At 36.8% G+C, this 15,297-nt stretch overlaps 1 protein-coding gene across 3 annotated transcripts in view; it reads left to right on the forward strand.

The window, feature by feature from the left end:
- The window catches only part of LYRM4 (LYR motif containing 4), an 88,908-nt gene that overhangs the window by 8,469 nt on the left and 65,142 nt on the right, over positions 1-15,297 (forward strand). For all 3 annotated transcript variants that reach the window (XR_011139089.1, XM_068931941.1, XM_068931940.1), the window contains exon 2: positions 12,311-12,431. Coding sequence is in view for 2 of the 3 variants with exons in the window: in XM_068931941.1 (XP_068788042.1) it covers positions 12,311-12,431 (121 nt within the window). In the remaining variant the exon portion in view is untranslated. The remainder of the gene's footprint in view (positions 1-12,310; positions 12,432-15,297) is intronic.

Here is a 15,297-nt window from a genome sequence, read left to right on the forward strand (position 1 = left end):
GCATTGCTACTTGATGATATTTATTCACTGGCATTGTTTGTTTCTTTAACAAACATAGAATATCACAAAACTCAGAGTGCAGATGTAAACATCTGTTCATTATTTGCAGAGACAAGGGAAATGTGAACACAGCTTCCTCAGAGCCTTGATATTGCTTGCCTATAAGCCATAATTCAGCTCTGCATTTAAAAATATGCTTAAAGAGTGTGCTAAATTTGACCCTTACCCAGAAGAGGAAAACATCCATAGATGCTCACTTGTAATCATACATTATGGAGACACATAGTTTCTTATCGATATGTTGATGCAATACTTTTTTATTTTTATTTAATCTACATGTTAGTAATTGCATGGTATGATTTCTTCCAAACACTGGCCAGGCTTTGTTCAAGTTCAAAGCCGTGTCCACTTGATCATGTTGTGGGAAAGTTTTAATAAACCAAAAATGGAAAACCTTTTCCCAAAGAATTCTCCTTTTATAAGGCTCTATTATTCTAGTTCACATTTCTTTTTCACTGCAGAATTGAGCTGTTAACTTGCCTAAAAGATTTTTAGCAGGTCTGACTTTAGAATGTGGCTTTTCCATGTACAAAAACTTCTAATTGCTTTCAATAAATCTTCTTTGATTGCTTATGCTCTCTTTTCCAGTTTTTTGGTGTCTAGTCTACATTCTGCACTCGAAACTTGTCCATTCCCTCCAAACTAGCATTTTTGCAAATATGTGACGTGGGAAAAGATTTCCCAAGTGGCGAATAGTACGTTTCCTGTAATCTCAATAACCTTCCTTTTGTTATAAGTTTACCTGGTACGAACATTGGTAACATGGTGAAGGTCAAGTGTCCATGTAATAAAACGAACTCTGCAACTCTAAGGGCAAGGGCAAGAAGGGTTGAAATATTTTTATGTTAAAAAACAAAAAAAACAATAAAAAACTCGTAAAAATTTTATTATAACCTAACTGTTTAAAACTATGTATTTGTATGACGCTCAAACAATTTTTTAGTGGCAGTCTGGCAATATGACCTAGTTAGTATTAATTTAACTTACATCTATTGAAATCATTTAAAGAAAAATGCTAATACTTTGTCACTATGTACTTGCTGTGTTGCCTGTTGTGTTAGATAAAGTATGCAGAATATCAGCGTAACTGGCAGGTAGTTTACAAATGGTGCAGTTTAGGTAGCTGAATACTGGAGAATAGTCTTTTTAAAGATGTGCGCGTGTTGTTTTAAATTATGTTGTTCGAGAAAGAGTAGTCTGAGCTTGTCTGTTAGGTGAGCAAGAAGGGGGAGAAAATCATTTTATCTGATAGGATAGTCGCCAGTGACTGTTAGATTTCTGTGAATTTTAATGTAAAACACCTTTCTGCAGACTGTGTTAGAAGAGCAAAGCAAGAGTTGAATGTAGTAGAGATTTCAGAAGCCATCATTTATTTGCATAATTAATCATAGTTAAGAACAGCAGATCTGGGGGTTGAGGGGGCTAGGTACAAACCATCACATTTTTTAAAGTTTTGGTTTGCATTCCTAATGGGATTCTTTGCAAGACAGTAATCCATTCACACATCAAAATGTGCCTCCTCTTGTAATCAATACTTTTATTTATTTAAACAACATCAGACTGCTTCCTTCTCAATAAAACTTTTTAAGTCAGTAAAGCTCAAATGAAGCGTTTAAGACATAGTACAAACTGCAGTATGTCCTAAAACGCTGATACAAAATGTTCTGGATGTCAAATAGAAACCTCTTGTGTTGCCTTGAAGCTAACTTCCTACTGAGTTCCAGGAAGCATCTTGCAACTTTCTGACTCATGTAGGATGTTGCAGTATTTTTCTAGACCAAGAAATAGCAAATAGGTTTTCAAATTTGTCTTTGTATGTAAACTGGTTTTGAAGGGAGGAACATTTATTGGTTAATTTAAATAATTTTACCACTGCCCAAAGTAAATTAGAGAAAAAAGATGTCTACAGTATTAGTAAGATGTCCAACGAGACTAACTTACAATATGAAAATAAATGCTTAAGTATTTTGTTTACAATAAACAATAAAACAATAATAAAAAATGTATTTCATCTGGACTATAATTATACCTCTAAATGGGTTTCCTGATTTCCAGAGTCATTGAACACATCTCATATTAAATTTGCATATTATCGTCAGTTAATAACTTATACCAAAAATTAGTGCCTGTAATTTGCAGCTTTTGAATATGAACGTGAACATTTAGTAAACTGATGGTGGCACCTCCACAGTCAGCATTTGGAACATAGGATGAGCATAGTCCTACCAGCTACAGCGATGCAGTGTTGGGCAAATAAGTATTCTATTCCTCAATTCTTCAATCTATGAAATAGTGGCAGTACTTATTAACCAACATGGATTGAGGCTTGATTGTTTCCCAACTACTTGTTGGAATTCTTGAAGAATAGATTCTGTATCAATGCAAGCTATTGCTGCCATTAACTAGGGACCATTCTGCAACTTCTGTGGGTAGTTTGTTCTGAGATTGGAAAGCTTTCTGCCATCTTAGAAAATGGAAGGTCATGTCATGTGTGAAAAGGGAAGGTAATCTGCCCTGGAGTTCTCATAAGGTGTTGTACTGAGAACATTGTTATGATGGATAGGCAACTCTTCATACATCTTTTCCTCTCCTAATATCTCATGTAATAACCTTAGCCAATACTATTCCGAGTTACTGATTTTAAAGCCAGAGATTAATTCCACGTTTAGAGTAACTGTTAAGTGAGAGCAACTTCCCTTACAGCCATGTGCCTGTAGCAGTGAAAGCAGTCAGTATTCGCTATATGCTCTTTTTCTTATTCATGGATAGAGGACAAAAAGTGCTACCATCACTCATGTGAATTACTGTTTATTTTCGTACGATTCTGCTAGCTGGGTTTTTCTGTAGCACATTATTGGCTTGAAATGCAGAACCTTCTGCAACATTTGGATCTACTAATCTGAATGTACTCATATTCAAAAAGACAAAGTGATATTTTTTCGTCATAGTTTGGCCTCCAAGATAGAATATTAAGACATTGTCTTTATATTTGGAAAACTCTTTAAAAATTACTCCCTTTCCCTAAGCTTTATCTTAGACCTTTAAATTTTTATATCTGGACTTACATAGGTAGGCTTGAGTAGATTAAAAGACGATATCTTGTCCTCATTTCTTTTCTCGGAGAAAGAAAATCGATCTCTTTCTTTGTCTCCCTGAACATTTCTGATCTCCTTTTCTGCTACAGTAGTAAGATTAAACTGCTTCAGTGCAGACAGGATCTATCAGCAAGTCTATTGACTGACTTCTATTCATTGAACTGGCACATCTAAGGTTTTTAATTTCTTCTCATTTTTCTGTATGATTTTAAAAGAAATAATATTTTGTTGTCTGGTCAGATCGAAGTGTTGCATTGCATGCTGACAGTTTCTGTGAGTAAGAGCATAGGCAGCACAGTTGTAGAGGTGAAGGCCATATTTAGCCCAGAAGAAACATTTTGTCTGGTAGCAATAACCATTCTCAGCTTCGTAATTGGCAGAGAAATATTCCATCCTACCTTGCTTTTTTGGATTAACTGTAGGAAAAATGATAGGAAAATGGGTATAACCATTGTCTGTTTGGTGTAAGGTAGCTTTCAAGAGTGTTATATTACTTCACTTACGATTTAGTCTTCCTTTGATTCGCATGGTACCTCTGAACTCCAGAAGATATATATAATAGGTTCTGAGAAGTTGAATTTGTTTTGCTGGAGCTGGCAGAGGTCTCCGGTACATGTTGGCTGATGGTCATTATGCCCTTTTTCTCCAAAGATCAAGAGCTGTGGGCATATAGTAGCTAACTAGCCTGCAAAGATTCTTGATCTTTTTACAATACTTGTTTGTGTCAATAGCACCTGAGAAGTACAAGCTGCAGAGAGCCAGACAGTACAGAAAGCAACGGTGGGTAGTTCTGGCATGGTATGCCAGCTGCTTGGAGATGTTGGATAATTGATGTGGATGAAGATCAGCTGTGCCTGTTTTTAAGATTCAGATCTGGCTGTCTGACATGGTCTGTGAGTAAACAAGTCAGTCAGTTGCTGTCCAGAATATTCTACTCCCTTCAAGTCTTTCCTTTGTTAATCTGTGCTCTTTTATCATGTAAAAAGCAAAACCTGACTTCACCTGAGGATGAAATGACACCCAGAGCTTGTACCCAGTGCACGGCAGGGTTGCTGTTCTGCTCTTGGCTGAGGTTGGGCTTTTCGGCCTTCATTTCTTTGAGGCTAGTGTTACCATCTATGAGAGACCGGCTAAGACTCCCATAACCTCTAACTTATTAGATGAAGAAAATACAGAAGGAAAAATCTAGTTCACCTGACTGGCTGTGCCTTAGGCAGCATTCATAGCGTGCTAAAGCAATCTTCAGTTTGTTTTTTCTGAGCCTCGGCTTTTGATAACGTAATCACAATAGTCTGTATCTGAGATTCCTGACGTTTCATGTATTGTTCAAAGGTGCTATATTTACAGTCCCAAATATCTAAAAATAATGTTCACTACTCTTTTTGTAGGCAAAAAGTAGGACAGTGATTTTATGTATTCTAAATCAATGTTTTAGGCTTTAGATTTGAGTAATGAGCTTTGCGTATATTAGGATTTTCTGTGCTGCTAAGTGTTACATTGTAATTTCAAATATCCATCATGGTTGTCAAAATTGATGTTACAAATATGTTAAGCTAAACATGCAATGCTTTGCTGTAAATGAAGGAAGATCATTGAGCTGTATCATGATGGGAGGTCCAGTAGGGCATGTTTGTCACTACTGAGCAAGTTTTAAAAAACACAGATTCTTGGATTAGCTGTAAAGCTAAGGATGGGAGGGTAAAGTTTGGAGAATAAATCCGGTCTTCCAAACCCTGTAACTCTGAGTGTTTTGTTTGTATGCGGATAGAACAGGCAGTCTGTTACTTTTTATATAGATTGTCTAATTACAAGGATATTTATGATTTCTTGTCGTCTTTATAATGAAATTATGTTGAAATTACATGGGATCCAGTCATTTCTTTTATTAGGTTCATTCTGAACCTATCATGCTTAAATTTTTCTTTTTAAAAATCACAAGTTTACGCAAGCAAAAATCAAGAGGCAAAATTAATAGTCTTTATTACTAGAATCCAAGGTCAAATTTTACAAAGTAAACCGTTGTTAGCAGTCTGTTCGGTGCTCTCAAAATCATTAGCCTGTTGAAATGCCCAACAAAGCTTCATCTTCCGAAAAGCTTCAGAGAACTGTTCCTCAGAAAAGGTCCTTCAAAAGTCAAGATATCTCAGTCATTCATTTAAAACAGTATGCTGTGAACATATTTGTGGTACTTGATCCTCTTTTCCATCAAGTAACTGGCACTTTTATCATTTCCATATTAAAAGGAATAATATGGTTACTGTAACCAAATATTTATTATATGAAAATCTTTAGTTTTATAAATATTGCTGTGCTTCAGAAATATCATGTCAAAATCTCTGACATCCAGGCCAAACATATTGCAGTCCAACAAGTTAGAATATCTCAAGTCCCCCTTTATTAAAAACTGCCAAAGGTCTCTAGATAAATATGAGGAGGAGTTTTCAGTTTTTAGATTGGTTAAAGAAAATGAAGGCAAACTGCTTTGAAGTAGGCATGTATATTCAAATTACTTTTTTCTCTTTCTCATCTAGGACAGCTGGCTTTTACAAGGTCAGAATTTTTGGTAGACGGAGTAAGTTTTGAGATATGGGATGCAAAGTAGGAAGATTTGCTTTAGAAGTAAGTTGTTAGCAAATCCTTGTACTTGATCATGCAGTATGTATCATAACATGCACTGGATCACCAATAATTATTTAATAGGTTTTAAATGTGTATTCTAGAGTTCCTCAGCAAATGTCTTACTGATCATCTGCGGCTGTTCATTAGCACAGTCTTTGAAAAACAGTTATCTGAAACATTGAACTTAATTTTTGGCTGGGAGAAAGAGCAAGCAATAGCTTTCATTTTTATTATTATTCCCTCTCTCCCACCCCCATTATGCTGTTTTCCCCTGTGCTAGAAGGGCTTGGGTTCCCTAGTTTTTATCCCTCTCCTATGTTCTTTTTAGGCAATCCTCTGTTGTAAAGTATGTCTAACGCTGTACTCTTCCTGACATATCTCTTGGCAGTTCCATAGAAACTCACAATATTTTGTATATTAGCAAAGAAACCAAGTAGTGGCTTGTAGATTTCATTCTATAGCATTTTGCAAAGACTTTGGCTAGGAAAAACATGGTAGGATTTGTGATTTATTAGAAAATTCAAGGAAATAATCCTATATTAATCAACAGTCCATGCTTGAAAGTTTTCTAGTTCTCTAACGACAGGCAAATGTTTCTGTTTCTTTACACTTCTCTCCTTCCCTTCCCTGCCCTATCTGCCACAACACCTGCTCTGCAAAAAACAAATCCTGGTTCCAGGATTAGCAGGTGTCACCTTTGCTGTGCTGTAAATTGAGATGGCAGTGCTGAAAACGTGTCTAGTGATGGAGTTTAAGCAACAAAGTTGCTGATAAAACATTACATCCACGCCTTTTATGTTGTTGCTGTATTTAACAAAACAAATCACTACATCTTCTCTGTAAAGTGTGAAGACGTGGACAAGAATGTATTGTCTTTATTGGTCTAAAGTGAGTCTTTTTATCTCGCAGTCTCAAAAAGAATTTTGTTGTCAAATGTTTCTATTTTATTGTCTTTATTATTAAGTGGTAATTACCCGCATCTGATGCTCGGCCCTTATTGGTGACTTTTAGTGAGACCTTTGTGGGGAAAAAAGGAACATGAATTTATATATATGTGTGTGCGTGTGTGAATGTATAAATGCATATATATGGAAATATTCCTTCCCTCTGAAGTAGTTCTGTGTATGGAAGCATCTGCACTAATATCTGGCCAAGGAATAAAAGCTAAAAGTAACCGAAAATGAAATTTCTGCAGAATTTTTCTTTTTATTCTGAAAACTTTCCATTGTGAAATTTTATGTTATTCTGAACGTTAGTTCAGTGAGGTGAATCTCATCCGGTGCATGTTTTGCCAGTAATAAAGGGAAATTCTGAAAATTCATGTTGTCACTACATTAAATTAAAAGATCTCAGTTGGGAGGGAGAAATAGTAGAAAAAGGAGTTCAAAATAGAGTTTGGGAAGGGAATAATGACCTTTTATAAAAAGAATCCCTCACCTGATACAGTAGTATTACACTCTGTATGCATATCTCACTTTTGCACATTGTCCCCTTAAGTAAAGCATCATACACTGATTTCAAAAGTATTAACCATAGCAGGATTTCATAGAGATTGGTACTGCTTGCTCACCGTAATTTATTAAATACAACTTTAGCTAATAAGGAAAAATTTTATTTTACTTTATTCCTTTTTTTGAAAAAGTCTTGAATATTCTAATTCTCTGGCCTCTTCCCCTGTGATCCATTTTGTTTGTAGAGGTTATATATCACAGCCTTCCTCTTCAATCTTTGTATCAATGCTCAAAGGCTAACAGTTTGTAATAGCCATTATGTTTAGCAGTATGTTGCGTCTAACTGTGATGTGCTCCGTTAATACACTGTTTTTGTTCACAATCACAGAGCTTAAGTGTCAGCATATTGATACAGCTGCTTTTGAAAGATGACTTAAACCTTCAGTGTGTCCTGAGTACTGGTAAATGCAAAGTGGTGTGGAGACAAACATGGCTTAGCCAGATTTATTTTTGAGACATAGTGCTGTCTAGTTAAAAGCAAGTATGCTGGGCACAGTGTTTCAACTTTTTTTTTTCCTTACTGTCTATTTTAGCAGAGTACAAAGATAAAGAGTGAAGACTCGAAAAGAAAACTGATTTTTATTTTATGGTCAGGCATCAGATAAGTAAACATTTTTGAAATAAAAATACCTAAATCCCCAAACAGCGTTTGTTTTTTGAAGTACCTGTGTTGTGATTTCGTTTTTCTTTAATAGCCATTGTTTCAGATTTCACTTCTTGTAGGCTCCATTTTTATGAGGATATGACACATGATAGGGTTTCAGTTGTGCTTCAGGGAAGGAAAAGATGGACTCTCTGAAATTAGAGGTTAATGACTGAATACAAGGAAAAAGAATGTATTTGCTAACCGTAACCCCTTATATTTGCTATTATTTAGGGGCATTGTTGTCTTTTAGCATTAACAGTTAGTGCCCTTTGCTTATGAGTTTGTCTTAATGCCTTGCTCCTGGCATTTTTCTCATATTAACCCCCAACCATTCTTTTTATTTTCTACTTATGTACATCTGCCTTGCATAGTCGTTCACCTGCAGTGACTTTGGTCTGAGGCCATTATACTGAATCTATTACCCATTAAGTACATACGTTTGATTTAATTGGGATTTAGTTGTGTGACAGATGCATGTAAGTAAGGATCACAAAAAGTGTTTCAGTGAGTATGTATTTATAAGATAGAGGTCAGTGAATATATTTAACTGTACACTCTTACTTGGGGCCTGTGGTCTCTAGCTATCTGGAAAATCTTTGCAGAAGATAAAATCAAAGGTGTTTTCTATTAAAATTTCAGTATATGTGAATGATTAAAAAAAAAAAAAACACTTCAGTGCATTTCAGGCAATTGTTTAGTATCTATTCCCAAAGAATGATGAGAAAAATAGTGGACTGTGAAACGCAATCTTCATTTGTAATGATATTTGTTAATGAACACTCGCTCTTGCGTTCCTAGGAGCTCTTCTGAAGACAAGGAGCTGTTTTGGTGTGGGGTCCAGGCAGTGCTTTGTCACTCAGTTTCTCCGGAGACCTTGTTCCTTATGCTCTTACTGCAGAGCCCCATTGATTTATGTGACTTGCTCAGCTTCTCTCAGAGTGGGATCTTTCGCAAACTACCTCGGTGTTTATCCGTAGTTCTGTATTCCCTCCTCCTCAGCACTAATGTTCATCCAACCCTGCAAAAAGCCAGTTCAGCTCACTAATCCAGCAGCAAAAAACAGTTCACTCTTTTTGTGCGTTGGTCTTCTGTCAGTTTGCCAAGCTGCGCTGACACATTCCAGGGTCTGGTAACCAGATGGACAGCGCTAGTCTGAGGAGGTGGCAGGGTTTTCATGCTGCCAGAAGTGGCAAAATTGCAGCAGTTCCCCTCCATTCACATTGGCTTAAGCTCATTGCAGAGCTGTATTCCCTTAATTACATGTATCAGTGGTGTGTTCAGGTAAATAACTTTCCATAAATTACAAAACTTGAGGGAGGGGCAGGTGCCAGGGTGCTCTCTGTCTCTTTCTGTGTCTTCAGGTAGTGCTTCTTTTAGGTTAATGTTGCAGGTTTTTATGAAGATAGCCATGTACTCTTTGCCACTGGCATTTTGAGCTGTGCCTTCAAAACCTCCATGATCATTTTTGGTATATTATGCATATTGAACTGCAAATACACACCGTAATGATAGCTGATTAACTGACCCGTCTCTGTTCATCAACCAGAAGACCTTTGGAGTAATCCTCTTAGAAAAACAGATATATGTCCAAATGAACATGAGGAAAAACTTCTTTACTGTTGAGGGTGACTGAGCACTGGAACAGGTTGTCCAGAGAGGTTGTGGCGTCTCCTTCCCTGGAGATTTTCAAAACCCACCTGGACGCGATGCTGTGCAATGTGCTTTAGATGACCCTGCTTGAGGAGGGAGGTTGGACTAGATGATCTCAGAGGTCCCTTCCAACCTCAACCGTTCTGTGATTCTGTGATTCTTCATGCCATATATATCCTTACAGCTTGTTGCTGCACACCCATTACTATATTTTCAAAAGAGCTCAACTGTTCATAGATTTGCAGCAGTATTGCAATCCTAGTATTGCTGCTAGATTTTGTTATATACACAGTTTAGAAACTCTAGAAGTGTAGAGAGCATTGGGATTCAGAACTGACGCTGCTTGCAACAGTTGTCGCATATAAAAAGCTGTTGTTTAAAAAATGTCCAATGTGTTTGTATCTTGACTTAACACTTTTTACATAATTTTGAAAGAATTTGGCTGTTGGAAAGTTGGCATTGCTCCCCTGACACCTCTCAATGGGGAAAAAGGATGTTTGACAGTCAAATATAGTGTTAGATTTGAGCTTTGAGTTCAGCTCTTCCGTTTCTTCAATGATATTTTGAATCTCAGTGTAAGTTTAATATTAGAGTACCAGGATATAGAGCTATTCTTTGAAGTGTGTTTAGAAAATATCGGAGATGTAATGCTGTACCTATAAAGGTAAGCTTGTACTTAAACCTATATAACTTAACTCAATTTGATTGTTAACATTCATAGGCATTTAAAGAAGTTGTAAAAGGGAAAGACAGTGCAGGATGCTTTTCAACTACAGATAGAAAGCGTCATCAGAGCAGTTTTTCAGTGTATTGCCTTTCTTTCTCAACGACTTTTGGGTCAGTTAATGCACCATCTGTACAAAAACCAGTCCATGGATGTTACACTGAACAAGAATTTGTTTTAGTCCCATTGATCTTTCTTATGTAGATAACATTACTCATTTGAATCACATTTTGGAAGAATTGTACCCAATAGTGGATACATACTGTTTTTGTTGTTCTTTTGTTTGCTTTTAAGCTAAGAAAAATTGACATTAGGATTCTGTATCTTTTGGCAACTATTCCTTTCTTGTAGAAAGTATGCTATGTTTATGCACAGCTTAACTCTACATATATGCAGGATGATTTGAAATTCATCCATTATCAAGAACAATATCTCAATGATTTGAGGTTGTTTCTTCTCCAGGAGAAATAAGCAGCTTCCCCTTAAAGTCTTGCTAGGACACCAGCTGCAGATGAGAATGAGCTTCCATATTTAATGCATTCTATTAACTTCACACATACAAGCACACACACGCTCACTCACACACCCCAGTGTCACATTACAGGTGAACAGGCCCTAATTAAAAGCACACACCATCTGCTGGTGTGTGGCAGCAGGGTGGCACTCCATAACCATCCTGGTTCCTGTGATGGAAATGTGTTATTTATGAGCTTGTGCAGAAAATATGCCACTTGGCTCATGGTACCTGCATTAAGAGCTGGATAGCACCATCTAATGGTGTGGAGTGAGTCTGGCTGTTAATCTTTCATGGTCTTTTCCTCCCTGCTTTCTTCCCCTCCACCAATATTTTAATTTTTTAATGTTGTGTTTGTGGGTTTTTACGATCATGTTTCAGACAGACTTGTGCCTTGTGTTTTACTTTTATACAAAACTGGAAAACAGTGGTTGAAGTAGTCTAGTATTTGTGTTGTTTGCAGCAACCTTCCTTTTCCTTTCAATGCCAAACATAGGGTTTTGCTGTCTGTAGTAGATACAGTATTTATGTGGTGTGTTGGTAGAAAGTTAGGAGTTTATCAAGATAGCTGAGCAGGATAAATTGACCACCTTTTTTTTTTTTTTTTTTTAACCCCCAAGCAAGTATGTAATGAAAGTTTCTTCTGCTCAGTCTGAAAACTGTATTTTAATATTGAAATTGGCCCTGTTTTTTGTTGAGCAGTGCACTGCAGACTGCACAAAGGTTCTTTATTGGCTTTAATTAAAGGCGGGGGAAAGGGATGAGGAGGTTGGACTGAAAGGTGAAATGTGCTTTTTCAGGAAAAGAAAGGGCAGAGGGGAAAGGACAGTTTTTAGCATGGTTGATCCTTCAGTCTACCTTTGGTGCCTGCCATGTTACAAAGTCAGAACTGGTAAAAACCTGTAATTTATTTAGTGGTTAGCATTGTGACCAATGACCTTTAGAATGCTAGGAATAATTGCACTGATAATTTTGGGGGTAATTTTTTGGGTTTTATGTTTTGGGGCTTTTTTTAATGTCATTGAGGTTTGTCCTTTGATTATCCAGGCTGGGTATCCAACAGTAGTAGTACTATCGGCAGCTTTAAGAAGCTTCTTAATATTGGCAGGCAGTGGTGCCTCTTTATGGCAGTAGCAAGCAGAGCTATAACAACTGGATTAAGTACATGAAGTATGAAACTTTTCTGCAATAAGTGCCGGTAAAACCACCTTTTTAGTTAAAAAGTCTGGTCACTGTTTCAATTCAGACAGCACAGGACCTTGAATAAAAAGAGATGTGTATGAAATCTGGGCAAATAATGTGTGCGTGTGTATATACATGGAAAAAATATACATAGGGGTGTGTGTGTGTGTAAAATATATGTGTATGTACATATATACTATATACATATATGCAATATATAGAAAAAATTTCAATGTGTTTTAAAGAATATTGAAATGTCCTAACTGTGGCACATTTACAAATACATGTCTTCTTGTTGTTTACATTTAGAACGTATGCCATCAGAAGGATAAGAGACGCCTTCAGAGAAAACAAGAATATAAAAGATTCTGAAAAAATAGAAGAGCTAGTGAATAAAGCAAAAGCAAACCTAGAGATTATCCATCGGCAGGTAGGTTTACTTTATTTCTCTCTTTTTAGTGAAGAGTTGTTCACTCCTCAGTCATTACAGATGGGAAAAAGAGATCCTTGCTCAAATTATCTTTGGATGAACAGTGGTTTCTACATCTGAGTTTGAGGGTGTGGGAAGCATCTGGTTCCCCTTGACGGCTGCAATAGGGAATTTAGTGATTCTTGTTCCATTAGCCTGAGCAGGCCTTGCGTCAAAAGCCTACGTGCTGCTCTTCCTTTAACTTCTCCACTGTTAGTTTTACTACCTCTTCACTTTGTTCCTTTGTTCTGCATTAATATTCCCTTTAATCTATTTCTGCTAGCTCACATATATTACACTTCCTCTCCACATTCTCCCCTCCTTCCATCATAGGTTTAGAAGAGTGACTGTGACCTGCTCGTCACTCTGAATAGTCTTGACTTTGGAGTTTATTTTTCGCCAGCTCCAGGCTCTGTGTTGGAACAATAGCAGAACAGGAAAATCCTAAGGTGAAGTAAGCAAATGCTTGCTAAATGTATCCAAGCAGGGTAATAGATTTTCCTTTGGAAGAAGCTGAGTCACTGCCAATATATTTTTCTGCCCTGCTTTGAGTAACGTAACATCTCTATTCCTTCCACTGGAGACCGTGTCTTTTAGATATGATTTATACTTCAGTAAACTTTAGATACTTAGTTACTTCTCAAACATACTCTCTATCTAAAGTGACGACTGGAAATTTGGACAAAGAAAGCTCCTTTGCCTCAACTCTCTGAGGGTGCTTTTAATCTCTAAACCGTCTCCTCTTGCAAAGACTGCACTTACTGATGCTAGTCAATATGACTTCTAAATATTGTAATGGACCTGTCTCTCCTGGCTCTCAAGAGTCAAGAAAGATATTTCTTAAGTACCTAGTCCTCCATAGTCTGTTATAACATGTTTTTTACAACCAGCAGGTCAGCCAGCTAGATTCTTATGTCAATAAGAAATTAGGCCCTTTGTTTTGGCAATTAGGTATGAAAGTTTTAGTGCAAGTTAAATTAATTATTTCTTTGGAATCTCTGCTCACAGGAATAAGTGTTGTTTTAGAACTGTGCAACGTGGTAAACAATAGAAAGCATTCCCCTTGTTTGAGATTGCAAATACTCTAGAATTTGTGCTCCTATAGATTTGTTGTGTATTTTTATGGCAAAGATTCCTATTTTTATATTAAAAAAGGTTTCTTAAAGATAAAATTCTGATTGGATTGATTCAGTGCAGGCATATTCAAATGTCAGGGTTTTTTTCCCATACCTGTATATGATGGGTAGCACTTTCAGTTCTTCTTTTGAGGGTTTACTTTGGAGGGTTTTGATATCCAATGTGTGCAGATCCCATCTGCAGGGAAGCATTAGAGGCTGGAGAAGATGACGAACTAGAGCGTGGCAAAACATAAGAAAACATGGGGGTCAGTTTCTGCCACTTGCAGAAACCTGCATCAAAGAAGTAACAGTTATGAACGTGCGATATCCCATAGTGAAATGCTAGAGAAAATCTTTTCTGGATTGTAGCTGAGATAAATTTCTGTCGATACGTCAGAAAATTGCTCTGTGACGGTCATGAATAAGAATGCATACGTTATATCTTTGTCTGATAAATCCGATAGACACTAGTGAGGCTACCACAATGACCATTTTGTTATGAAATGAATGACTGAAGTGGTATTAAATTTATTTTTGGTTTAAAAAAATCTCAACTGGGACCTACTTGGCGCAACTCTTTTATAGTCACAAGTTCTTTTTCTGAAAAAGGTTCAAAATCAAGATATCAAAACAGTAGAAATAGGTAGGAAATGCTGTTCTGGCTTTACAGACGTGAAGCTGGGCTACTGAAATGAGGGCTCAGATTTGTAATACCTAAATGTTCAGTGTACCCCAACTTAATACAGGTAGGATTTGACTCTTACTGGTTCTGTGAGCCTAAATTTAAAAAGGCAGTTCTAAGTCAGATGCTGGATAAGTCTTGCTAAAACAAAAACTTTCCAGCTTTTCTTTTGGGAAAATGAGATTCTACTGACTCGTCTGAGATCTGGGACAGAGTTTTATTTTAAACTCACCTCTTCTAACTGAGTCCGGTGAACACACACATTACCTTGTTACTGTAGGCACTGAAAATAAGATACCACTTCTCTGAAAGAGTGTTGGCTGGGCGGCTTTTTCCTCTCTAGGGTGTGGGTCTTGTCTTGCACCTTTTATGAATTTTTTTGTTTTACCCTTAGGACTGTCAGTCAGTATCAGATAGGTCTATCAGATGTGTTGGAAAAAGCAGGAGTAACAGGCAGGCATATTGGTTTGATTAATCTCTGACCAGTATACCCACTCACTGTCCTTTCTGAAGGAGTAGGTTGGGTTTAAGGACTTCCTGTGTTCATTGGCTGCTAGTGCTAGTGAACATCTTGATCACATATAAACACAAGCATATCTGTATACGTACACAGATATGTCTAATGAGCCTGTACTTGAACTATAAGTAACTGTATTATACACCAGCCTGTATTTTGCAGTGATAAAAATGCTGTGCATTTAATACTTTGTTCAAGAACATGATAGCAATAAAAAATTAGACAAGACTTATTATTTTCTCTTAGCAGGGATTCTACTTCTTTCATTACAGCAACTGAACCATTTTAATCTGCTACTTGTTCACTTTTGCAACTTTATAATAATGGCAAAGAATTTATTTGATAAGAATTTTTTCTTGACTACAGATTGAGAGAAATCCTTGAGAGACACATTTTGTCCTACCATATAATACATAAATCTTACTTTAAAAGGTTTTATAAATAGGTATGAATTTTTCAACCAGGAAGAAGTTCAGAGGGAAATGCGGCATGTAGGTTTCCAGTTCTCAT

This window comes from Struthio camelus, chromosome 2 (genome assembly GCF_040807025.1).
Source record: "Struthio camelus isolate bStrCam1 chromosome 2, bStrCam1.hap1, whole genome shotgun sequence".
NCBI lineage: Eukaryota > Metazoa > Chordata > Aves > Struthioniformes > Struthionidae > Struthio > Struthio camelus.